A 27,259-nucleotide genomic window follows, 5' to 3' on the forward strand; every position below is an offset into this window, starting at 1 on the left:
CCAACGACATGCATATCTTATACCTTATCTCAATCGTATATGTAACTAATTCAGGAATCAACATAACCTATCTAATGGCAATATCAAAAGTACAAGCATGCATAATCCTATATACTCGAGCACTAGTCAGGGATACACTATTAGTATGTAAAAATTAAATTATGAGTACTCACATATCAATATTGAGATTCAATATTGCAGGAAAGGTACGTAAACGCATCGGAGATGATAAACACTATATTGACCTCACGAGCATACCCATGAACCATACTCAATCACCTCCATAGCTATAACCCATAATTTCCTTAATCTTATCCCACTCGAAAAAACAACTTCGAAATCACTCGGACAGCACTCCGTCGTAATATTTTATGTATACTAATAATATCTTGAGATAATACGGAGTAAATATATATATGTAAATCGATTGAGAGAGTTTAGAGAAAACTATTTTCAAGTTTCTATGAAATAATGAAACCTATTGAATTCTATTTATAATAGATTTTTGAATTATTAAAGTGAATTATTAATGTATTAATTATTAAAGTGAATTATTAAAGTATGAATTATTAAAGTGAATTATTAAAGTATGAATTATTAAAGTGAATTATTAAAGTATGAATTATTAAAGTTAAAGTAAAGTAAAAATAAAGTAAAGGTAAAGTTTAAGTATAGTAAAAGTATAAAACTATGTACGTATAATACGCGTATAAATATATATAATATTAATTTAAATCGTTATATATATTTAATAAAATAAAATATAAATATCGTTATCTTTATCATACTAGTTAAGTAATGAGTTGTCAAAAGTGGTTCTAGATATTTATAAAAGTTATATACGTTTTAATAATAAAGTTCTTTTTAAACTGAAAACGTTTTTGTACGTTTGAAACTAAATAGATCAATCGAGTCTTTATGAGATTCAATCTTCCACTATCCTTTGTCTAGTTCTCAATGATTGACAATTTGTTCATATTTATAAATCACTTTACCATTTTTCGAATATTGTTAAAATGAAAAGATTTCTCAAATCAACGTAGGCCTTTCAACAGAGACTTGTAATCATAATTCAATATATCTGATAATTCAATCATTTGATCTTATCTTCTAATTCCATTGATAAACATTTTGAAACAGATACAATCATATAAAGTATTTAATCTAATATTTTGTTTACGTTTCAAGTTATAATATATATACACATATACATATATAATCATATTCGTTTAATGGTTCGTGAATCGTTGGAACTTGGTCGAGGTTGAATGAATGTATGAACATAGTTTAAAATTCTTGAAATTTAACTTAACAAATATTGCTTATCGTGTCGGAAACATATAAAGATTAAAGTTTAAATTTGGTTGGAAATTTCCGGGTTGTCACAGGAAATACAAGTTACAAGTCATTTTTGTAAGAGGTAGTTATTTCAGTCGAAAGAACGACGTCTTGATGACCATTTTAAAAAACATACTTCCACTTTGAGTTTAACCATGATTTTTGGATATAGTTTCATGTTCATAAGAAAAATCATTTTCCCAGAAGGACAACTTTTAAATCAAAGTTTATCATAGTTTTTAATTATCTAACCCAAAACAGCCCCCGGTTTCACTACGACGGCGTATGTCCGGTTTTACGGTGTTCTTCGTGTTTCCAGGTTTTAAATCATTAAGTTAGCATATCGTATAGATATAGAACATGTGTTTAGTTGATTTTAAAAGTTAAGTTAGAAGGATTAATTTTGTTTGCGAACAAGTTTAGAATTAACTAAACTATATTCTAGTGATTACAAGTTTAAATCTTCGAATAAGATAGTTATATATATATGAATTGAATGATGTTATGAACATCATTACTACCTAAATTATAGTAGGTAAACCTACTGGAAGTGACAAGAAATGATCTAGCTTCAGAGGATCTTGGATGGCTTGAAAGTTCTTGAAGTAGAATCATGACACGAAAACAAGTTCAAGTAAGATTTTTACTCGAATTAAGATAGTTTATAGTTATAGAAATTGAATCAAAGTTTGAATATGAGTATTACCTTGAATAAGAAAGATAACCTACTATAAATAACAAAGGTATCTTGATCTTGGATGATTACTTGGAATGGATTAGAAAGCTTGGAAGTAGACTTGCAAACTTGAAAGTGTTCTTGAAGTGTTCTTGAAGTTTTCTTGAGTAGTTGCTTTATATGTTGATATAGATTAGGATTTATGAGCTAGATTGATGTAGATTTTGATGAATATGATGAAGAACACTTAGAAAATCATCATAGAACTAGAGAGAGATCAAATGGATGAAATAAAATTGAAAAATGAAAGTGTATGAGAGTGTGATCAAAAACGTGAACCATGGTGTCATTATATGCAATTTGTAATTTGATTTTTAGTGTAATAATTCATGCTAGTTGTCAAATGATGGTTCCACATGTTTGTTGACTAAATGAGGGCTACTAAGAGCTGATAATTGAAGTGTATATACCAATAGTATATACATATAGGAGCTGTGTATTGTACGAGTATGAATACGGGTGCATACGAGTCGAATTGTTGATGAAAATGAATGAGAATGTAATTGTAAGCAATTTTTTTAAGTAGAAGTACTTTGGTATGTGTCATGAAGTCTTTCAAAAGTGTACTAATACATCTTAATATACTACATGTATATACATTTTAACTGAGTCATTAAGTCATCGTTAGTCGTTACATGTAAGTGTTGTTTTGAAACCTTTAAGTTAACGATCTCATTTAATGTTGTTAACCCAATGTTTATTATATCTAATGAGATGTTAAATTATTACATTATCATGATATTATGATATATTAATATATATTAATGTGATATATATACATTAAAATGTCGTTACAACGATAATCGTAACATATATGTCTCGTTTCGAAATTCTTAAGTTAGTAGTCTTGTTTTACATATGTAGTTCATTGTTAATATACTTAATGATATATATAATTATCATTTTATCATGTTAAATATAGTGTAACAATATCTTAATATGATACATATGTATTTAGTAAGACGTTGTTATAACGATAATCTTTATATATATCGTTTCGAGTTTCTTAACTTAGTAGTCTCATTATTATGTATATAACTCATTGTGAATATACCTAATGAGATACTTACTTATCATAATATCATGTTAACTATATATATATATATATATATATATATATATATATATATATATATATATATATATATATCATCATATAGTTTTTACAAGTTTTAACGTTCGTGAATCGCCGGTCAATTTGGGTGGTCAATTGTCTACATGAAACCTATTTCAATTAATCAAGTCTTAACAAGTTTGATTGCTTAACATGTTGGAAACATTTATTCATGTAAATATTAATCTCATAATATATAATCATGGAAAAGTTCGGGTCACTACAACTTGGGCCATCACTTTTCAGACACTTGAACTAGTGACTGAGAACACACTTTCTCTCTCACACGGTATTTTCTCACTCTAGAACTTGAAGACTTAGCCGTATAGCATTTGACGGACCAACTCATAGTTTGGCCGCGCAAGGTTGACTTAAGCCACCCCGCGGTTTTAGATTGTGTCTCGGGTCTGCAGCGACTTTTCCCAAGAGTAATAGTGAATCGGCAATCTACCTATCACGCTAAGGAGTAATAGGTTTGCACTGATACTTATAACTTATAAGCCGATGGCTGGAAATAGGTATAATCATATGGCGTCATCTGTTTGAAAGAATCTCAAAAGCACAGTGATATGACCAAAATAGACGGTTGTATTTATGCGGTGTCGTTAGGTCGCAAAACGTCAGAATCAGTTACCAAAAGGGAGTAATGGTTTTATTATTTATATTTAGCTGGGTTTTCCTAGCTATATTTCACCTACTTGTCTTTCTTTTAACGAGTAAGTGGTAAGTATAACTTATGTTCGTATTTTTGTATGTTTGCTCAGTAATGTGGGATAAAAGTGCATAAATAGTTAACCCTAGCGACAAGTGGTGATAGATTAAACTTAACTAAGGTAATATAAAATATAAAGATAAAAAAGGGATAGGTATGAAGAATAAGATACTGATGGAGAGTTGTTAAAAGAGTTTAACTTCCTAGAATGAACATTAAACCTCAATCAATTGGGCTATGAACCTAATCGATTTGTCACTAAGAGTTTAGGCTTTGAAGATTTTGCTAAGACGGATATACCTACTCCCAACGTTAACCTTAAAGGGTTTAAATGACCTTGAGGAAAGAATCCGAGGTATATGAATAAAGTGGTATATCCTAAAAGGAAAGTCCCAGCTTTTCTTAATCCTAGTTGGTTTAACTATAGTAACATTTCTCCACTTAATACTAAGCTGTGCCTCAACATTAACAGATGTGCAATCTTAGATATCATAAGGTACTGCTAATTGGGTTAAAGGTCTCTCCTTTGCGACTACTTACTCAACCCCGGATCATCTTACAACATCTCAAGAATGTTGTTTCTGACGCGAATCATGTATTTGAGTAAGCAAGTGTTCACTGAACTCTATATTGCCTACTCTAATCACAACCTAAGTGGGCAGCTCTTCTTTGATGGATAATTGATTAACCGTACGTAGGTACTATATCCCTATTATGACATTAAGCACACATAACTACTTACCTTGTATCCTAGGGTGGATCAGGTCCTAATACTAGATTATAGCCACGTGAGTAAATGGAAAGGGTGGTCCGTAAATTAGACTTCTAAACCGTCAAGGTTTCAGCATAACAATAGCATAAGTTTCAGATAAGATATTCAATCATATAATAAATATTTGCAACGGATAGACAAACATGCAAGATGAAAGCAACTTAAAGTAATAAAATAACTTTATTAGATTAAGGAAGGCGTTCACCGTTTATAGATGAGATCTGGACCATTACAAGTGCTGACATCCTCTAGACCGCTCCTAGTACAATCTTCGGCGTTCGCCTCCGGGTACTTAATTTCCCACTCGGAGGTGAGAAGGCCTTGAAAGCTTCTAGTGAGAGAAAGTGTATTGTAGTGAGAGTGTAAAGAGGTGTGTGGAAAATGGATGACAAGTGCCTTTAAATAGTGAAAATTTTGCTGGCATACGGCTGGCAGGCAGTATGGCTAGGCCGTTTGACTAGGCAAGTCTTTTCTTGGCCCGTTTGCTTGGCAGGCCGTTTGTGATGTGGCAGGCTGTATGGCTACCTGATTTGCTGTTTTGAACCTAACTGGCATAACGCTATGACCGAGGAATATAATTCTTTAATTAAAAATGGTACTTGGACTCTTGTGCCTAAGCCCTCCGACACGAACATAGTTCGCTCCATGTGGTTCTTTAAGCACAAGTTTAATGCAGATGGCACCCTAAGCAGGTACAAGGCTCGTCTTTTTGCTAATGGTCGCAGTCAGCAAATTGGTATCGATTGTGACGAGATCTTCAACCCGATTGTTAAACCAGCCACTATCATGACTGTTCTTAGTGTTGCTGCTTCTCAACACTGGCACATTCATCAAATAGATGTCAAGAATACTTTTCTCCACGACCATCTATCTGAGACTGTTTACATGCATCAGCTTCCAGGGTTTCGTGACCCTGCACATCCAGACCATGTTTGCCTTTTGCATAAATCTCTGTTTGGTCTGAAGTAGGCACCTCGTGCCTAGTTTCACAGGTTTGTTAGGTAAGCTCAGCGCGTTGGTTTTTAGCATAGTCGATGTGACACATCTCTGTTTACCTACAGACAGGGTGCGGACACAGCCTACTTATTACTATATGTGGGCAGCATCATTTTGAATGCATCATCGACCATTTTTCTTCAACGGGTTATCAGCTCCTTACATCAGGAGTTCTCCATGACAGACCTTGGTCCGCTGAATTATTTTTTTAGGTATCTCTGTCACTCGTAATTCTACAGGGATGTTTCTTTCTCAGCAGAAGTACACGTCTGAGATCATAGAACGCGCATATATGTTTGGTTGTCACTCTACTCGGACCCCTATTGATACGTGTGCCAAACTCACTGCGAGTGAACATCCGGTCAAGGACCCCACTCTATATCCCAGTCTTGCAGGCGCACTTCAATATCTTACTTTTACACGACCATATATTTCTTATGTGGTACAACAGATATGTCTCTTCATGCATGATCCTAGGGAGCCTCACATGGCTGCTCTCCGAAGGATCATTCGTTACATACAGGGCACCTTAGATCATGGCCTCCAGCTCTTTGCTTCTTCCACCACAACTTTAGTTGCATATTCTGATGCAGATTGGGCTGGTTGTCCATCTACTAGACGATCCACTTTCGGGTTGTGTATTCTTGGGTAATAACCTTTTATCTTGGTCTTCCAAGAGGCATCATACTCCATCTCGCTCCAGTGCTGTAGCTGAGTATCAAGGTGTCGCCAACGCCGTTGCAGAGACCCGTTGGATCCGAAACCTTCTTCGTGAGCTTCATTGCCCGCTTACATCCGCTACACTTGTTTATTGTGATAATGTGAGTGCTGTTTACATGTCTAGGAACCTGGTTCAGCATCAGAGAACCAAACACATTGAGATCGACATACACTTTGTTCGCGACCTTGTTTTGAAAGGTCATGTGCGCGTACTTCATGTTCCCTTTCGCTATCAGTTTGCAGACATCTTCGCCCAAGGCTAACCTACGACACTGTTTGATGAGTTTAGATCCAGTTACAACTGCGGGGGATGCTAGACTATTCTATTAGCTCATATTGTTATTATTGACTCGTGTTCTATAAGGGCCCATTTATGTTATTTAGCCCATTAGGTTATAGCTTGCTAGTCTATTTATTATGGTCGATGTATTATGATTTGGCATTGAATATACAAAACACGGCATTTAATATTTATTTGGTGGAAAAAGATAAGGATGAAGATGAAGAAATGGAGATGAAGAAGTTAAATTGCAAGCATAGTCCAAACTTGTGTAAAATGACAAAAATACCCTCACATGCTTGGCACACGTCATGACTTAACAGAGAAAGTTAACGGTTGAAGGAAAATTGGACTATCCGTGGAATAAGTTCATACTTCTGAACTATTTAGTTGAAAAAAATCAAGTTTGGACTATCCGTGTGTTTTTGAGTAAACCATCAAGGCTTGTCTGAGTGGCCACTGAGTTGCCCAATGAAACACACCACCCGGGTTCAATTCCTGGCTATGCCAACTTGTTCAAAAAAAGGGAGTGTGACTAGAGGGTGCGCATAATGCGCAATTCACCCGGTACCAGGTCTCGCGCTCGGGTGGCTTGATTACCCGAGGTTTTACCTTCTATGAGGGAGCCAATGTGCTCGTTCATAGGAGGGTTTCCTCGCTTACCAAAAAAGAAAAAAAAAATTAAAAAAAAAAAAATGTCTTATGTTTATTAGCCTATACCAACTCTATTCACTGTAACTTCATCAAAAGATTTTTTGTTTTAACAACTATCGATGTCATTCCAAGAACAATATTTTGAGACAGAATGATTAATTACAAATTCAATTATGCATTATTAATAGTCCTTAACATGTGTCCTTAAAGTAGTACATATAGCTCTTCCCTTGTTTAAATATCTAAAAGTGATATCAATCTTAAAACTAAAAATTGATAATTAATAATGTGTTAGCATTGAATACTCTCATTTGTAACGTACGCAACTGCTTTCGGATGGAAACCCGAACCGCATTACAAGAATCCGAACCTTAAACTATCCCGAGGGGCAGACGGGTCGAACCTGTGTCCTGAATGCGGGTCGGCAAAACCTCCTCGGGGCAATCCGGCTTTCAGGAAATAAAATAAATCCCACAGATATTTCTAAGGGAAGGAACTCGAACTTGAGACCTCCTCACCCTCATCCCAATACACAAGTGTAAAGGGGTGAACTACTGGACCACTAAGGTGGGTTCAATTAATAATCTGTTTGATTGATTAGAGTTTTAATTGACTGCAAAAATTGCTAATAATCTTATTGACTAATTATTATTATGATAGTTATAGTTACATTTATAAAAGTTTGGTTTTGTAAACTATAAATATGCTAGTCCCTATTCATTTCTAAAGAGTTCAAGCATAAACATTGTTTTACCCTCTCATATATGTAGTCTTGTAGAAAAGTAAAAAAAGACTCGGATATTCTTTCAACAACTGTTTATATGTACAGATGGAACGATGTTCATGTACATCCAATATACAGTACCTTTCGAGTGATTCGTTTCAAAACGGCATGTTGTTCATTACAACGTAATACAGTTGAAACATGCCGATATTTATTCTACTTTGGCCGATACTCTAAGCCGCATACTATAAGCCCAGACATTGTTCCCTCATAAGCTATCAGTTGCAAGTTCATAGGAATTTTATTTTTTCCACACTTGTTATTATAATTTGAGTTGAAGTTCCACACCATAACTTCCATCCATCCATCTTTCCTCTCTTCTGGAACCCAATTAGCATAATCATGTTGACTATATGGAGCCGGGAATCTAAAATATATAAATTTAGTCGGCTTGTTTTTCTTATGTAGTATATCCCGTACTTTCACTGGACCATACAGCCCCCGGCATTTATCTGAAAGCTTGAACACAAGGTAACATGCATATTCTGTAAATGGAGAGAGTTTTTCAATTTCAATCTTGCACTTGATCCTAAACACTTGCTCTCGTAGAAGCTTCGCCACATCTTCAAATCTGTACGTTCGGTATTTCATGAGATAACTTAACCTTTTATATATGGACGAATAAAAATTTATTTAATAGCTAAGATGGTGAATATGAGAGGTGAAAATTCCGTCGTACACTTATGAATGCAGCATTGATATTTATTAGGCAACTTATGAGAATGAGATTTGAAGTTAACAAAGTTAGTTGAATTAGAAACAAACCTTGAATCATTTGAGGGTTCAAAATGAAAAGACGTCATTCCAGGAGGGTTGTACAAAAACTCCTTTGCAGAAAGCATAATATGTTTCTTTACGTTCTCCACGTTAAGCGATGATAACTTTTGGACCACCTTTAATTTCTCATTTTCTTTCGGATCCACCTGTCAATAAAATTTAAAATGATCATAATAGAAGGTATTAAAAGGCGCTAGTGCAAACTCCATCGAAGACCATTTAGAAATAAAGGAACTTATAATGGAAGCAAAAGAGTATATATTATCATGTGTACCTTGTCGATTGCTTTAAACTCGATGCCTTGAACATAAATAAAACGGCTATTACAATAGCATTGTGCTAAGCTCTCTAATGAAACCTCAAAAACGGTATCTTGTTTCTGCTTCAAAAACTGGAACAATTCAATCATCATCCACCCACTTTCATCGTCTCTGTGTGTTGCAAAATATGCATTTAATTTTTCATCCCCCATTTTGTATTTGAGGTTCACATACGTCAGTTTTCTTGAATCTGTTATTGGATCGCAGAACTTGAAGACCAAACGAACCCCATAAGCAACATCTGAAGATAAAACGTCGGTATTTATCTTGATTTGGATCTTCAAATTTGATAAATCTGTCATCTTCACCACTCTTGGAAACCTGCATGACGTTACAAACTTTTAAAATATGACCCGTTTGAACCTATTTGACCCATTTGACTCATTACCTGTTTCGACCTGTTGCCCAAACCAACCCAACCTGACCCGTTTGACCCACGACCCATTTTAACCCAAAACCGTTTTGACCCGTTACCCAAACCGACCCATTTGCCAGGTATAGATATACTGTAGCTTAATACATGGAGGCAGAGGAACCTTGTAATTGACTTGTGAATAGATTTGCACTTATGTGATCTACGGTCTCCATATGAAAACGTTGTTGCTGATACGAATGTATTAACTTTTCCAGTACTGCTAAGTGAAAGCCACTGTTACACATAACATAACAAAACATAGTTGTAAGTTCATTTATTTATGATATTATGGAGAACATTTTGTACACCAGAAAAAGGTTATATTAATTCATTTGCCCATGAAAATTAGGCAAAATAAATTAAAGAAGGGATTACCACTTTCTCCTTTTGAATAAAGATTCCTTCGGATAGCAATTTGTAGAGTTCCTCTTTCCGTTTTGACGTGAAGATTTCGGGAGTTTCTGACATTCCGATTATTTCTTTATAGTTTCCGGGCAGTTTGGGTTCCCAAATTTCATACTCCTATAAATCAATCAATCAATTCAATAATTAGTTAAAGTTGACCAAATTACAAACAAAGAATGATGAAAATTTACCTGAAATTCTAATGCTCTCTTGAGTTGTTTTACAATCTCAGTTGCCTCTGGTCGGTCATCACCATTGTCGCGCAAACATTGATACGCAATATCTGCAAATGTAGCGAGTGAAGTTGACACAATTTGTTTCTTTAAACCCTCAAACACCATCTCATCAAGTTTTCCTTCTTCATAATGCCTTTTAGCAAAAGGGACTAATGATTCACTTTTTTCGATATATCCCTCTACCCACGCCAGTCTCCCACATAATATCTCGAATAAAATCACGCCTAATGAATATACAACAGATTTTTCCCGCTTGGCATACTCTCGGTCAAGGTAGCCGTACGCATCATCGCTGACATGTTCCGTCTCCAAATCTAAAGAATCTAATAAGGACATCTCCAAAATAGAAATTTTTGCCTTCCAATCATTTTTTGTTTCTACATTTATTAGAATGCTACTGCTTTTGATGTCCTTAAGTGCAACCTTCTTTAGTGTTACATCACGTTTGTGAAAGAACTCTGATCCGGTTGCAACGGCAATGCATATTTCAAGCCGTTTCATCCAGTTAAGACTGGCATCACTCAAATACTTATCAAGACTACTATTAGGCACATCTTGGTAAACGATAATGGTTTCGTTCATTTTGTTACAGTAGCCTACAAGACCAATGATATTCTCATGCTTACGCTTGAGAAGAATATCAAGTTCCGTCCTAAACTGACGATCTCCTCGACCAGACTTGCTATTCCACCGCTTTGCAACAATGGGTGTGCGTACATTAACAATAGCATTAGCATTAGCGTTAGCATTAGCATGCAGAAGTTCTCCTTTGTATGCCTTCCAGTCTCTTCCCTTTTTAATACAATTTTCTTGACTGAAGTTTTGTGTTGCAAATTTGATGTCTTCGAGTGAAATTTGGAGGTTATTCATGAGGTTTTCCTATGAACCATGAGAGTTTTAGTCAACTTCATAACTAAAATGATAATATTTACATTGTCGAACTACAAAGAGCATAATGATGGAGTGGACATCTGAATTGGGGAAAATATCTAATCTAACACACGCGCGAGTCTTTAGTTACCAATAGAATAATACAACTGAACTTTAAGGACTAATAAAGCCAATCAAAAAATCTTTTAGAGAATCAACCAATAAAAATGAGTAAAGCTGATATGTTAAATTCAACATTTGATGGTAGTGTTCATGAAAAGTGAAGAAAGAAAGTTAAATTTTCAAATATTGACTTACCTGAAAGTCCAACGCTTTCTCCAGTTCCTTGATAACAGTTTCCATTTTCGGACGCATAGCTTGAGTTTCTCCCAAACATTCATATGCAATATCTAAAAATGTATCTAAAGAATCTTGATTGGGTCCTTTATTTGTAGAAAACACGTCAGTTTCTTCAGATAGCATAGGATCCATCATTTCCTTAATCGTCCCTTCATTGAAGCGGCGACATGCAATGGGTGCAAGCCCTTTGTCATTTTCAACTATGTAATAAGAATCATATGCCAACCTCCCACAAAATATCTCAAATAGAACCACTCCAAAGGCGTAAATATCCGATTCTATTTCAAGTTTACCCGTCCTTTCATATTCAGGATCCCGATACACTTTTGTATCAATGCTATCATTTGTAAGATGAGTGCTAGTATCTTGATTCTCTAGGTGTAATTTGAAGAGTCCAAAGTAGGCAATCTTTGCCTCTAACTCCGCCTCCAACTTTTTAACCAACAAAATGTTGGCACTCTTTATATCACCGTGTATTATCTTTTGTTTGTTGTCCATCTTGGTGTGAAGATGATCTAGTCCACGTGCAATCTCGAGGCAAATTTGTAGACGCATCTTCCATGTAAGTTTACTCCTTGTATCATGATTGCTTATCAAATAGTCATTTAGGCTTCCATTAGAACCATGCTCATATACAAGGATCATCTCGGTACCCTTGTCACAAAAGCCAATAAGAGAGGCTACGTTGGGATGCTTATAACGAGTACGCAGTTCAATTTCATCAACGAAATTTTGTTTTTCTTGCCCATGTTTTCTACCAGAGATGAGTTTTATTGCTACACTTATGCGTTTACTTATTGAAGAGGAACTTTTACTTTCAAATTGATCAAGTTCTGCTTTGTATACTGCATTATATGTGTCTAATCCAACACAATACTTTTCTGCAAAATTCGCAGTGGCCCGTACTATATCAGCGTGTTGAAACCTTGAGAGTACCGTCGTTTCTCCCTGCAACATTGTGTAATATAGTTTGTTAGTAGTAAATATATTATGTATTATGAAAAAAAAAAAAATTCATATAAAATGTACTTACTTGGAAGGTTAATGCTTTATGAAGTTCTTCGATGACAGTTTCCATTGTTGGACGCCTGGCTTGCGTTTCTGCCAAGCATTGGTATGCGACTTTCGAAAATGTGTCGAAAGAATCTTGATTGGGTCCTTTATTTAGAGTGAACGCCTGTTCATCATCTTCTTCTATCATCTTAGGATCTATCAATTCCTTTAAAGTTTTCTCGTTGAATCGTCGTCGTGCAATAGGTCCAAGCCCCATCTTGTTTTCCTTCACGAAAGTCCAATCATAGGCCAACCTCCCGGATAAGATTTCAAAAACCCTTGTTTGCCTTGATCATCTTGTCTATTGATTATTCTTTTTATTGCTACCGTGCTGCGTCTTTTGGTTCGTGCATCTTTTTTGTTCTCTTCCTTTAATGACAAACTTTGTACATCAAAGTGTTCAAGATCAGCTTTATACACCTTACCGTAACCTCCTGACCCGATACAATAGCTCTCGTCAAAATTATTGGTGGCGGACATTATATCAGCTAGTTGAATCCTCATGTGTTCCAAGTTTTTTCTCTACAAGATAATAGACTAAGTGAGAAGATAAGTGTTGTAGATTATACAAAATAATAAGCAACCAATGTCCTTCATACCTTGTTCATCCATTCTGGATTTTCAATAAATGTATACATGTAGTACCAATCAAAGAAAAACTCCGCTCAACAAAAATGGCTAGAATTATAATATAAGGTTACTCGTCATGAAATGCAACAAATTATGACTGAAAATCTATTGTATCTATTAAACTTATATTGTGTGCGGTAAGATTATTATATATTTTTGTATCATTTTGACAAACAAGTTGTATGGACTTTGCGTGGTAGCTTTATATAGATAAAATTGCATACAAACAGTGACAATCAAAAGCAATCAACTAGCTTGAAACATAAAACCTTTTCGATTTGGAAAAAAAAATATAATGTATTTAGTATTTTTCAGTCATGATTTAAACACAAAATTCACAATTATGCAGGAAATTAGTTTTAAATATCCACAAACACCTGTCTGAAAAGTGATAGTTTACCTTCAATAAGTTGGATGATGTAGTCTCATCTGCATCTGCTGTGTTTTCCCTTAAAACCGTATTTTCATGTTTCCATTGATGTTCTATCGCCTCATCCAGTTCTTTGACAACTTCATTCATGGTAGGACGTCGTAATTGTTCCTCTGAGCAGCAACGATATGCTATGCCTTAGAAGATATTTAGTGACTGTAAGTCCATTTGTTTCCTTAGACCCTTATCAATGATGTCATCCAACGTTTTATCTGCAAAATGGCGTTTTGCCATTTCAAGTAGAGACTGGTCTACACCATCTTTGACTGATGCTTTTCTTCCACAAAGGACTTTAAATAACATCACCCCAAATGAATAAACGTCATATTTGGGTGTCACAATTGCGGTATCTATATACGACGGGTCTCTATATTTCGAGGTAATAAAGTGGTTAGACGAGAGAAGGCGGTGCCTCCAACTATTCCAACTACCTGGAAATTTCGTGGAATATTCAAAACCAAATATCTTGGGTTCCCAATCTTCATCTAATAGAATTTTAGAGTTGTTAATGTCACAATGTACGACGTCATAATGAAGGTAATCCAACGCTTGTGCAACACCTAAACATATTTTAAGCCTTCGGATCCATGTTAAATTAGTTGCATCAAAAAGATGCCGGTCGAGATGTCCATGAACTGTACACTCATAAATGATGATCTTCTCGTCATATTCGTCACAAAAGCCAGCAATAGAGACAATATTTTTATGCTTGAGACTATCAAGCATGGAAATTTCTGCCCAAAACCCAGCTATTTGCACATATGTATCGCCTACCCTTCGTGCAACAATATCAGTCAAGTGTCCGGATATAAACATTTGCCCCTTGTAATATTTTCCCAATTCATCTTTTTGAATGAGATTTTCATCAGAAAAGTTGTTGGTTGCGGAGACAATCACTTGAAGTGTGATCTCTAGGTCATCAACTGAACGGATCTAGGTGAAAACAATTAGAAGCAAAAATTGGGGGTTACAAATGAATGTGAAAGACAACTTATTAAAGGCTATGTATAGTGTTACAAATGAAATTCATTAATCCATTATACTGGACCATAACAAGATAGCCTAGCGACTAAGGAAGGGTTTAGAAAATATACATTAGAGTAAAACCCGAAAAGGGAAAACCTCATAATTAACTTATTAATCCATTATACTAACTTGAGTTAAAGCTAACAAAAACATTAAAGTGTTCACAATGTCTTTATCTACAATTAAGTAATCAATTGTAATGTTACATATCAGAAAAGATCCCAAAAGCGCATAAGCTTTGGAGTGATGCATGCAAAATTCATTAACAAAATGTTGTTTATACTTACAAATATTCATCCATGAATATAATAATTCAAAATATACTCAAGTATAAAAGGCACACATATGGACACAAAAGAGGACGTGTGTTGCATTTAGAAGTAACACACAGTTTATAAAGGTATATGGATGACATTTTTTCCGATCAAATTACTCGAGGAGGGCAAGTTTTTTCCACTAACCTAATCACGATAACTATGTGACTATTTTTTTACTACAAAAGCATTATTGATAAGCCACTAAGGTAATATAGATTACACGTCTCATCAGGTAATCCCAAGAAACTCGCTAAGTACTCGGTTAAAACTCGGTCAACCCTCGGTCAACGTGGATTACTAGGGATTACTCGGCTAAAACTCGTGATTACTCGGCATCGGTCAAAATCAATCAAAACTCGGTCACAATTGGTCAAATTTCGGTCAAAATTGGTCAAAAATCGGTCAACATCCTATTACTCCCCGAGTTGTCTATTACTCCCTAAAAAGTCCTAATTGAGTACTCCGTGTGTAACGACTTTTGCAACACTACGTTAGGCCGAAACATAATCAATAACCGGAACTCAGAATCAATGGACAAACCAGATATATTTAGTTTTCAACTAGAAACCATGGTGGAAGATATTGGTTAACCAAAACTTTAAATTTATAAGGGACTCCAACTTTATATCTCAAGCCGATGTGGGGCGGGTTGTTACACAGTTATACCTACTATGAGATAATTTACATTATCCTTCATAATCCTTGATTATCTTACCTTGACAGCATGGAGATCAACACGGTGTTGCTTAAGGAACGATATGAAAGCATGAAAATTTTCTTCGGTTGGGAGATAATGTCCACTATAAGGCCAAACAGCCTGCCAAAATTTTAGATAAATATCACTCACTACAAAGAATGCATTATATAATAACTAGTGAAATGACCCGTGGAGTCACGAGGTTGTTTAAACGAGGTTGTTTAAACGAAACAGTTTAATGATATATTTTAGGTATTAAGTGAATGTAGATGTTAAAGTTATTTACTTTAATGACCCGTGGAACTACGGATTTCGACTAAGAAACTTCTCGTTGTTTTTACAAACATATTGATGTACTTAATTTAGTCAGGATAAATGAACTACATTTATTCTCCCACCATTCTCTTCCAATTTTCATTACAATTACTATTTTCTTTGTCATAAAAGCTTACATTACAACCTTTTATTGAGAAATGTATTTCGCATAAATATGTAACGTAATTAATCCCGTAAAGGAACCTGTATTTGAATAATAATAATATAATAATTATAGTTATAATTATAATAATAAAATTTGCTTAAAAACGTAGTATCTTATATTTTTAATAATAATTATTATAAATAACAAATGTCTCTTGAAATTATTTAAAAAATTAAAATATAATTATTATATAAAGGTTGTACAATATGCTTCAAAGTTTGTACATATGTTTATAAACTGTTTTGTAAAAGATTGTACAATTTGTTACAAAGTTTGTACATATGATCATAAGTGTATTATTATAAGATTGTACATAATGCTTCAAATACATATGGTCATGAGGTGTTTTATTATAAGAGTGTACATAATGTTTCAAATATTGTACATATGATTATGGAGGTGTTTTATCATAATGATGTACATAATGCTTCATGATCATATGAGTCTTAGAATTTTTTTTTTTTTTTTTTTTTTTTTTTTTTTTTGAATTTTATTAAAGCTTGAATAATCCTTATATATGCCATTATCATTATAGAGATTTATTATTAGATACTATAGATAGATTTTTAGTAAATAATTATATTTTAGTTCTAAATTAGTTAAGATTAATGACATCATCCATATTTTTAAGTATGGCAAGTTTTAGCAAAATGAAGAGTTAAATTGTGAAATGACATCATCATTTTAGAGATTTAATAGAAGTTATAGATACTTTTAGATTCATCGAGCCAGTTATAATAGTTACTTTACGAATGCATACCTTCAGTATACCATCGATAATCACCAATCGGCCTGCAGATAATGTAGCTCCGCCAGCTAGAAAACTCGAATGTTCAAATTTGCCTTTCTGTTTTTTCCCGACATACAAAACCATTGAAGGGCTAAGCACAAATATCCACTTAGTGTCCTCCGTTGTATCAACCATCGTCTTGCTTAGTTTGTACATGAATTTCCCGTCTTCCACTATAACTTCATACTCCTCCCTTTCTGACTGTAAGTAGAAAGACGTATCCTTGAGTATTACTTTCATGCAAGTCAAATACTTTACTTTTTTATATTTAAAAAATAATACAAATAACTGATGAATGTATAGAATCAAAGTTTTATTACAACCAAAATCAGAATCTTTTTATGAATCATGCGGGATGCGTTATGCCTTAGAAATTTGGGTGACTTTCAAATCAGTGAAGGATCTAGAAATGGTAGTCACTGGATGAAAACCCAAATTTTTTTCTACTAGTTGGCTTATTTTAATGGTTTCACTCAAAAAAAAAATTTACACTATCCGCTGGTGTCAATAAAAACCCAAAAAAATTTCCACTAGATCGCGTACCGGTGACTCAGTGAGGACCATATAGGTCCACCCAAAAAATTTCAATATGTTTAAGATGAAGATAAAAGCAACCAAATAAGACTCATCTATAAGTAAATGTGTTGAAATTTCTGCCTCTAATATATAATCACATAACAAAATTTCAAGAACTTACAGGCCCAAGATACTTGATGCATTGCTTAAAAAGCTTTGTTCGTGGGCATATTTTAAGATCCACATCTTTTCCTTCTCCTATGTCGAGCCTGAGATGACATCATTGGTATGAATTTACTACTCATCTGGGTATGAATAAAGTTAACTTTTTTATCCATTATCAAGGTGCGTTTAACTTTACCAATAGAAAAAAGGTTGGCTATTTTCACTCAGAAGCCATTTGTCATAATAATATTGAAGATTACGACCATATCGATGTCGAGGATCAATCTGTTACAGTGTTAAAAAAATTAGTCACTTGATAATCAATTACAAATTAAAGCATCATTCTATAAGTAAATTATGTCAGTATAGTGAAGGATTTACTGCTTCAAGCCAATGTTGTAAGGCAAGTTTTTGAGCCTTTTCATTTTTTGACACGCCTTTCCCCACCTGCAACGTGACAAAATAAACACAAAAGTTCAGACATACAGAAAACCAGGTTTGTTATGATGAAAAATGTACCTTAGCAGCTAAGGTTCGTGCTCTTGACCAACGTGAAACAGCAGTTTCTGGTTTCTCGACTTCAGATGAGACCGAGCTGCTTTTTAGCTGGGCATAATCTAAAGCCTTCCACCTACATAATAGGTGGTGGAAATTTAGGAAAATGCAAATAAAACTAGTGTTGCAAGGACTATGCAATAAATCCTTAAACGGTGGAGGTGGCAAGATGGGCGGTTGAATAACAGGATTAAACAGGTTTAGGTGGAGTTGCAAAAAGCTTTTTTTTTTTTTTGTGTGTGTGTTAAATAATTTTTTTTATAAATAACTGATGCCAGTTGTAATAAGATAAGCATTATCACTACAAATATTACTACAACTTTTCAAATAAAGCAATTAGAAAGGTAGTGTGTATGAAAGTAGAAACCATCACAAAATCGCGCAATGGTTATCGTCCTGAGGATAAACTAGTGCCCCGGGTATTAATGAAATCTATGGAACAATTATCTATCGGAATATATAATACTCTTACACATCTATTAACAACAAGTATACGGGATAAGCTGCTTAGCCGCGTACATACGAGTAAAAATACTCGCCCCGTGTCGACGTAACCTAAACAGGGAAAACCTCTTCCGTTTACCGGTATGTATGGAAGTCGACTTTGGAAAACTTCTAACATATTGAACTGTTCAGCCCACACAACATGTTCACTATTTAGCAATCTATTTAATGGCCCAGTTTGATTTGATATAACACAAAACAATTCAACCCATTCATTAGTATATGGGTTTAAATTGCCATCTCTAGAATATAACCAAATTAATGAAACATTGAATACTAACCACGTCTGTTCAACTGAGACAGCAGAATCAGCCAGCTGTCTTCTAGTTCTAAAACCTTTATACATTTTCTGCAGTTTCACTGCAGCCAGATCACGGTTCATGACTGGCTTAGCCGACAGTGACTCGGGCCCCTGTGTTTTCAGCTCGGATACCAACAATTCTATGCGACTGAAACTGACCACGTATGTACTACACAGAGTACACACTTTGTGTGATAACTAATGATTTGGATAGTACAGATTCGATGCGATCATCAAGGTCATTCATATTTTCATATAACGATGTTTAGGGACGTTTCTAAAGCTTGATCTTTTCTTCAACCTGGCAAATTAAAGAAATAGACATTAGAGAATAAATCTTAACAATAAATAGCAAAAACATGTCTGGAAGTTACTTTTCAAAATGATTAGTCCAACTTTTATAATCTTGAATTAGAATCAAAATATTTAGGGGGTGTTTGGTTAAGCTTATTTCCTGGCTTATGAGCTTATTGAAATTTTGAATGGGCCAATCATCTTCGTTTGAACGGCTTATAAGCCTTGACTTTTTGCTTATTCAAGTCCATAAGCTCAAGTTGGTAGTACTAAATCTCCATCTTTTCAAATTCTAATCAACTCATAAGCCAATAAAATAAGATAATAATCAAAAATCAATAATCACACACATATTAGAAAGCTAAAGTTATAAACTTGTAATATATGTATTGAATTATACTATAATACAATCAGAATCGTGAAACAGATCATATCAATCAAGAAATTAATACTGCCCATATGGATAAAGGCGAAATTCCGAAACCCGATCTTTAGTTTCTTTATATTTTGCCAAAATCAATGTGAACCACTCAAACAATTAATCCATAAACCCTAAACATACCACATAAAAGCATTAAATTTGAGGCCAGTTATCAAGAAAATATATCAGAAGAAACATAACCCGTTCAATTCTTGTTTACCTGTGAGCTTTAAATCACTTCAGCACAAGAATGAACAGACACACACATACTTGGTCACATAATAAGCAGCATACTTGTAGAAAGCATCAAACTTTATGGCACCCATAAACAAATATAATCAAAAGCAATAAAACCCATTTTAAAATTTGGGCAAAAACAATAACCTAACCGATTAATGGCATATATATATATAAATAAATACTTAAAACCCATGAAGGTAAATACATACACATATAAACATAACAAACATGAATGATTATTACCTCAACCAAGTAAGTTCCCAGTTCCTACCTAATCCCAGCAGAAAGTTATATGAGACGATTCTTTTATGTTTGTAGCTTATTTCAAAGAGACGACTGAATAAGAATCACGAATATCAGGAGTTTAAATATTTTCAAACATCTAAATGGATAATGGATAAATGTATTAAAATTATTATAACTTTACATTTAGATATTTTCAAACATATAATGATCTGCGGATGATTTTAACACACCCTTTTTTATCCTCACACACCTATTTTAACCTTTTACTCTTCTAATAATACCTCATTTCTTTAAATTGGTGTGTGAGGATCAAAAAAGTGTGTGTTAGAATCATCCCGCGTTATGATCTAGTGGATAAATGTATTAATTAATTAATTAATTAATTAATTATTAATTAACTAACTCTGTATAAAAGATAAAAGGATTATGAATAATAACTGCTTACAAGAGTTATGAATAAATAAATACTAACTGATTACAATCTTCCAATGCATCTATCACAAATCTTTAATGTAACATCAACAAACACACTTTATCTTTTATACATACTACTCCGTCTCGAATAGTCCCGGACAAAAAACACATTGTTGGTGCATAATCCCAAGTTCTATAATTGTAATATGTTCTATTTGTATTGTCTTTGTTATTTCAGTCGTGTAAGAATATTGTCATTAATACATTGTGATTGGATTGATTAAGGTAATGACATGAAATGGTTAGAGCTGTTTGGTTGGCAGCTCAGACCATCGACCGATGGTAGAGACCATCGGTCGAGGGACGAACACCACCGGCCGTAGGTCAGAGACCACCGACCGATAGTCACTGTAATTGTATATATATATATAGGGATGTCGGGTTTCATTGTTAGGTTACACACCCTACACCCTATTGCCGTCATATTTCGCTGTTACTATCGTCCTAGACCATACCCCAACCGAATACAATCATTGAGGCATCGATTATATCAACATATTGTTGGTTAGATTGATCCTAAGGTGAACTAAGTATTCGATTCATCCTAGTTTAGTGTATTTTGCCTCTAATCTAGTAATAACGTTTGATCTAAGATCCTAAGTACGTCTACAAAGTGGTATCAGGGCTGAGGTTTGTTGATCTAAACGTTTTTGAGTCGAATTCATAATTTTTGATATTAGGGTTTTGGTCAAAACAGGTTTTTGATTCAAAGTTGTGATTTTTACGTGTTAATCTTGTGTTTTTGTGTTTATTGGTGTTTTTGGGTGAGTTTACTAAGTTTCTACCGGTTTATTTTTGGTTTTGAACGTCAAAATCTATCAAAATCAAAGTTTTTAGTGAAAACCCTAGCTTTTTCTGCCTAGTTTACGTAAGAACTACCCTCGGCCGATCGTCATTGACCATCGACCGTTCGTCTTGACACTCGACCGTTCGTCAAACTCAATCGACCGATCGTCTCATATAGAACCGGAGGACAGTCTGTCGTATCCTATAACCGTTTGTCTTTACCATCGACAGTTTGTCTCTAGGCAATCGACCGATCGTCTCCTACCATCGACTAATAGTAACTTCCATCGACCGAAGGACTTAATACTTAGACTCAGTTACAAAGTTTACACCATCGGCTGTTAGTCCCAGACTTCCGACCGATTGTCAACGACCTCTGACCGATTGTCTTACCTTCGGCCGATACTCTTTTGTGACAGAATCCTAAGACTGCATTCAATTAATCTTAATTAACTAAAATGTCAGACACTAATGAACAAGTAACAAACGAATACAGTGCATTAGTAATTGCTCCAGGACTACAAAAACTGTTACTTAATGAAAGCGAGTCTGGATCCACAAATAAAGTCCCTAAACTTGAAAATCTTAAAGACTTTTTGGACTGGAAAACTAGGTTTGTAATCTACCTAAATGGTATTGATTCTAGACTTTGGGAATGTATTGAGAATGAATATGTATGGCCGAACGGAGGAGATGGTGAACCTAAAGAAACTACACAGTTCAGTCCTACAGAGCGTGAACAGTATAATCTAGAGTGTAGATGTTATTCTCAGCTCACACAAGCTTTATCTAAAGAGATTTTTCAACAGTTCAAAAACAGGAACAAGACTTCATACACTATTTGGTTGGCTCTTCAATCTGCAACAGAGGGTACAACAACTTATCGTGCCACTAAGGGTAAGGTCTTGAAAGATGAATGGAGGGTGTTTGCAGCTCTTCCATCAGAATCTCTTGGACAAACTTTGGAGAGATATCATTTATTGGTTGCAGAAATGACAAATTATGGAATTGAGGTGCCTGATGATAAGGCGGTCAGGGTGTTGAAAGACGGTCTTCCAGAAAAATGGGACCATGAGATAGAAAAGATTCAGAATAGGTACATTGCATCCGGTCGTACTCTAACCTTGACAGCTTTTACTTCTAAGTTGATGGAGAAGGATATTCAGGTTGAGGCTAAGAGAAAGAGACTAGGTTCTGTAGCTGCTGCATCCACCATTGGGTCATCTTCTGGAACTCATGCTCCATTACAGACATCATACATCACAGCCAATGCTTCACAAATGTCTGCACCACCGTCAAAGTCCGGTTACTTCAATGCTAAATCACAAGCTCAGAATTCAGCAGTTAAGATGATTGAGTCTTCCCCGATTCAACAGACTCAGACACCAGTGTTTCAAACTAAGAATATCAATAAGAGGTCTATAGAATCAATTCAGGAAGATATGGCACTGGCAGCTATCGTTGTCAACTCGTACAACGATATGATTATTGGTCAAGTAATTAATGGTCATCTTGAAAATGAAGACTACGATCAAATTGATGAGGACGAGCTTGAGATGATGAATATACTTTATGGTATGGGCAGTATCGTGAGACGTGCTAGAAAGTATTTGAAGAGAACAGGGCAAAGGACATTGAGCTTAAATCGTGATTCGAAGTTTGGTTTTGATATGTCAAAGGTCAGGTGTCACAATTGTGATGAATATGGTCACTTTAAAAGAACATGTACAAGACCAACCAAGCCTGGTTTTCATAATCCTTTTCACAATACAACCATTGCAGTTACTCCACAACATGTGATTGTAGAGAAAGAAACTTCTGCTTCTGGTTAATCTAAGGCATTGACTACCACTTATGCATATGAGATATGTGATTGGTCCATCTCGGTAGATGCAGAGAAAGCAAATGTTGTGTTTGTAGGTAAAAGTGAAGCTGAAATTGAAGAAGAAAGAATTGTCAAGAGAAATGCGGGTTGTACAGGCAAGAATAATCCGAATTGCACGTGCTATGTGTGCAAATGTGATGCTAGGTTGAAAAGGGCAGAAGAGGTTATGAAGATGTGTTTTAGGAAGAGAATTAAAGATCAGCTGTATGATAAGTTTCGCAAATCTAAGGACTTATCAGATCTTGAGTTTACTACTGATTCTTCTGATGAAGATGAATCTTCAGGAATGAGTTGTCATGTGGGTACTTGGTTTAGAAAAGAGCTGGAGTACTTGCTCAACAGTGATCTTAAGAGTGACGATGAGAAGATAGTTACAGTTCAGAATTCAGATAGTTCCGATAAAGGTGAGGGAAAAGGAGGTTATGAGGCTGATTACTCGGATAGTACGAGCTCAGAGTCTGAGTCAGAATCAGATGCAGACTCTCAGGTTGGAAGAAATTACTATGCATTCATGGCTAACACGTCCGGTAATGATAAGGTATGTAATGACTCAGTTTCTAATTGTTCTAAATGCATTGATTTTAAACAGGAGATTGAGAGACTTAAATGTGTTATTTCTAAGCTTAATGAGATACCTGTTACGTGTGAAACCTGCCCTAAGCTTAGAATTGAACTTAAGAACCTAAGTTTAGAGAATCGGACTAATAAGAAGAACTATGATGATGCACTTTTCTACCTTAATAAACAGAAAGACTATGTTGATGTTATTAAGTCTTTAGAAAATCATGTAGGTCACTTAAAATCAACTATTATAGATGATGAAAAAGTGATTACTATGTATTTGGGTCAGATAGAAACCCTTAAGGCAGAAAAGGATTCATGTAAGTTGAAATATGAGTCTGAAAAAGCTAGGATTGATAATTGGCAAAGAATGTCATATGTGACTCAGACCTTTAATCATCCTAAGAAGCAGGGTTTAGGTTATGATCAGGTAGCCCCACCACTGATGAATGAGTATGTTAATAAGCCCGTTGAGAAAAGTAAGGATCCGTTTGTAGAACCTGCTTATGGTAAGTCTGAGGAGACACCAGTTAAGAGTTCTAGTAAGGTTTTTGAGAGTAAGAAACCTTTAGAGGTTGTCTATGAGACAGAGTCCGATACGGATATCGACACTGAGAAAGACAGTAAACCTTTTAGACCTGTGACTAAACCCATTACTATTATGAAAAATCCTGCAAATGCTCGTAAGATGATGGAGAGTCAAAAGGCTCCGTCTAAGAGCATTGTGACAACCAAACAGAATAAGAAGAAGAATACTTTGGGGTTGTCATCTAAGTTTGTTAGTGGGGGAATGTTAGAAGGAACAGGTGACAAAGTTGAATCTCTACCTAAGGGTGAGAGTTCAAATTCTCATAATGTGACGATATATGTCCCGCCTAGTCGTCGACAGACTGTTAATCAACAAGTTCTGTCACCCCCTACGACTAGACAACATTCTACACCACCTAGGAGACAGTTTTCACCTATTAGACGTAAATTTTTTAATACTCATAATTTTGATGATGTTCACTGTTTCAATTGTGGGATGTTGGGACACAGGGCTGTGAATTGTAGACCCTTTCGACAAACACCCCGTAGGAAGATTGATCTTAGTCCGAATCGTTCTTTTAATAGAAGATCACCTTCACCAATGTTTAAACCCACTTCTGCGAGTTCAAATGAACCAAAATTTTTTCAAACAAATGATTATTGCAGGAAACCATTACCGAAAAACGTTGTTTGGAACTGTAAATCAGATGTGAAGGGTGTCCAAAATCCTGAAGGTCCTTCTAGATCTAAAGAATAATGGGTGGAGTTGCCAGTTGTTGGCGTTGATGGGAAACCTACTGCCATTAGGGAATAGGTGGCCCTTTCTAACTAATCCTTTTATTTTAATGTACAGGTCGCCTACAATCCACGCTGCAGTACTTGGATTGTTGATAGTGGGGCGTCCAGGCACATGACTGGGAACTTGTCCTTGCTTTCAAATGTAAAAACAGTGAATGGAGGACCAATTTCTTTTGCAGGTAGTGAAGGAGGATTTATTACTGCACAGGGAGTTATAGCAAATGAGAACGTCAGTTTTGATAAAGTCAATTATGTGGAGCAGATGTCGAACAATCTGCTTTCAGTTTCACAAGTTGCTGACAAAAAGTATACAGTTGCTTTTGATGAAAATTTTTGTTATATCTTAAGAAAAGAGTTTGTAATTCCGGAAGACATGATTCTGATGACCGCTCCAAGGTGCAAAGATCTTTATATTCTTGATATGCGTAAGGCTCATGTTAAAGCAGCAACAGGCCATCAGGCTTTTGTTTCCAAGGCTACTGAACAGGAGTCGATAATTTGGCATAAGCGTATGGGTCATCTGAGTCTAAGGAAGATGAATAACCTAGTCCACAATGGATTAGTTGATGGTGTGAATGTTAAGAGTTTTCATATTCCTGAAGGCTATCTTCCGTGTAAACAAAGGAAACAGACTAAGAAGTCACATACTACCAAGAAACATCATTCAGTCAATATTCCTTTGGAGTTGTTGCATATGGATCTCTTTGGTCCAGTTAATTGCAAAACTATCACTGGAGAGTCTTATTGTTTGGTAGTTACAGATGAATATTCCCGTTTCTCTTGGGTTGTGATGCTGAAACATAAGTCAGATACTTTCGAGCATATTAAAGTTTTGATTCTGAAGCTCGAAAGTTTGTATAAATTGAAGGTTAGAAAGATTCGTACTGATAATGGTACAGAATTCAAGAACAATCAAATGCTGCAGTTTTGTAATGAGAAGGGGATACAACAACAGTTCAGTCCTGCTTATACGCCACAGTCTAATGGAGTTGCTGAAAGGAAGAATAGGACGTTAATTGAGACCGCGAGAACTATGCTAGCTGATTCATGTCTACCAATTATCTTCTGGGGTGAAGCCGTGAGTACAGCGTGTTATGTGATGAATAGAGTTCTAGTGGTGAAGATACATGGTAAAACGTGTTATGAACTGTTACACAAGAGAAAGCTAAACATTAAACATTTTGAACCCTTTGGTGCTCCTTGTACTATTCTGGTACGAGACACTGGAGGGAAATTTAATTCAAAGGTTATCTCTGGTATCTTCTTGGGCTATGGGAATCCAAACAAAAGAGTGTATAACACTGAATCAAAGTGTGTGGAAGAACGTTATGAGGTTGATATTCAGCGCAATGCTCCACCTCGTGTTAGTAAAGGGTTCGCATGGTAGTTTGAATATGATAAGTTATTTGATTCTTTCAATCTTCCACCAGATGTTACAGATGAAGAAATTCTAACTCAGATGTTGTTTGATTCACAAAATTCTTCTGAAAATGTCATCACTATTCCAGCGCAGGTTCAGAATCCGGTTTCTAGCTTGCAACCAAGTCCGCAAAGTGTTCTAGGTAATACTGATTCATATGTGGACGGGGTAGTTGACACTGATGAAGACAGTGAGTTAGAAGATGATGAGGAAATTGGTTGGTCAGAGTTGCCAGAGGGATGTGCTATTTCTCTTTACAATCTACAACCAACTGTGACAGTGCCTGAACAGCAAACTGAAGCAGGAGGTGTGTAGCGACCCGACAAAATTGTCATTGACGGCGCCGTCTACTTAGGTCCCGTTACGTGGTCATAAGTCTTTAAAATGACGTTTGACCAAAAATATGTCGCATTCATTTCAAATGTAAAGATGTTTCAAGTTTACAAAAGTAGTTCAACGACTAGTTACATTACAACGTTTAAAGTACAAATGAAACTCATGCGACACAATTTAATGTAAAGCCAAAAGACGCTCCATGTATGCAAGTATACTCGACATCCAAGAAAGTATCAAAAATAGTGAGTGGAAGCATGTATCACATAACGTTCAAGGACCTGAGAAAAACATAGAGAATCTGTCAACGAAAACGTTG

At 35.3% G+C, this 27,259-nt stretch overlaps 4 protein-coding genes across 4 annotated transcripts; all 4 read right to left on the reverse strand.

Moving 5' to 3' along the window:
• Nucleotides 1-8,089: 8,089 nt before the first annotated feature.
• On the reverse strand, nt 8,090-12,810 carry LOC139896877 (uncharacterized). The gene is made up of 8 exons (XM_071879524.1): nt 12,523-12,810; nt 11,448-12,437; nt 10,215-11,138; nt 9,994-10,140; nt 9,740-9,852; nt 9,158-9,524; nt 8,872-9,029; nt 8,090-8,677 (listed from the first exon to the last, which is right to left on the reverse strand). The coding sequence occupies exons 1-8, from the start codon at nt 12,757-12,759 to the stop codon at nt 8,263-8,265; spliced, it is 3,351 nt and encodes a 1,116-aa protein (XP_071735625.1). The 5' UTR covers nt 12,760-12,810; the 3' UTR covers nt 8,090-8,262.
• Nucleotides 12,771-13,710, reverse strand: LOC139900446 (uncharacterized). The gene is made up of 2 exons (XM_071883218.1): nt 13,573-13,710; nt 12,771-13,064 (listed from the first exon to the last, which is right to left on the reverse strand). The coding sequence occupies exons 1-2, from the start codon at nt 13,690-13,692 to the stop codon at nt 12,771-12,773; spliced, it is 414 nt and encodes a 137-aa protein (XP_071739319.1). The 5' UTR covers nt 13,693-13,710.
• A 30-nt stretch (nt 13,711-13,740) lies between these two features.
• LOC139900447 (putative receptor-like protein kinase At5g39000) lies at nt 13,741-14,729 on the reverse strand. Its single transcript, XM_071883219.1, has 2 exons — nt 14,646-14,729; nt 13,741-14,535 (listed from the first exon to the last, which is right to left on the reverse strand). Exons 1-2 carry the CDS (start codon nt 14,727-14,729, stop codon nt 13,741-13,743), a joined length of 879 nt encoding a protein of 292 aa, XP_071739320.1.
• A 922-nt stretch (nt 14,730-15,651) lies between these two features.
• Nucleotides 15,652-19,995, reverse strand: LOC139900449 (IQ domain-containing protein IQM6-like). The gene is made up of 8 exons (XM_071883220.1): nt 19,940-19,995; nt 18,935-19,123; nt 18,114-18,225; nt 17,976-18,041; nt 17,791-17,879; nt 17,611-17,698; nt 16,884-17,114; nt 15,652-15,762 (listed from the first exon to the last, which is right to left on the reverse strand). Exons 1-8 carry the CDS (start codon nt 19,993-19,995, stop codon nt 15,652-15,654), a joined length of 942 nt encoding a protein of 313 aa, XP_071739321.1.
• Between the last annotated feature and the right edge of the window lie 7,264 nt (nt 19,996-27,259).

This window comes from Rutidosis leptorrhynchoides, chromosome 3, assembly GCF_046630445.1.
Source record: "Rutidosis leptorrhynchoides isolate AG116_Rl617_1_P2 chromosome 3, CSIRO_AGI_Rlap_v1, whole genome shotgun sequence".
In the NCBI taxonomy this organism is placed as follows: Eukaryota; Viridiplantae; Streptophyta; class Magnoliopsida; order Asterales; family Asteraceae; genus Rutidosis; species Rutidosis leptorrhynchoides.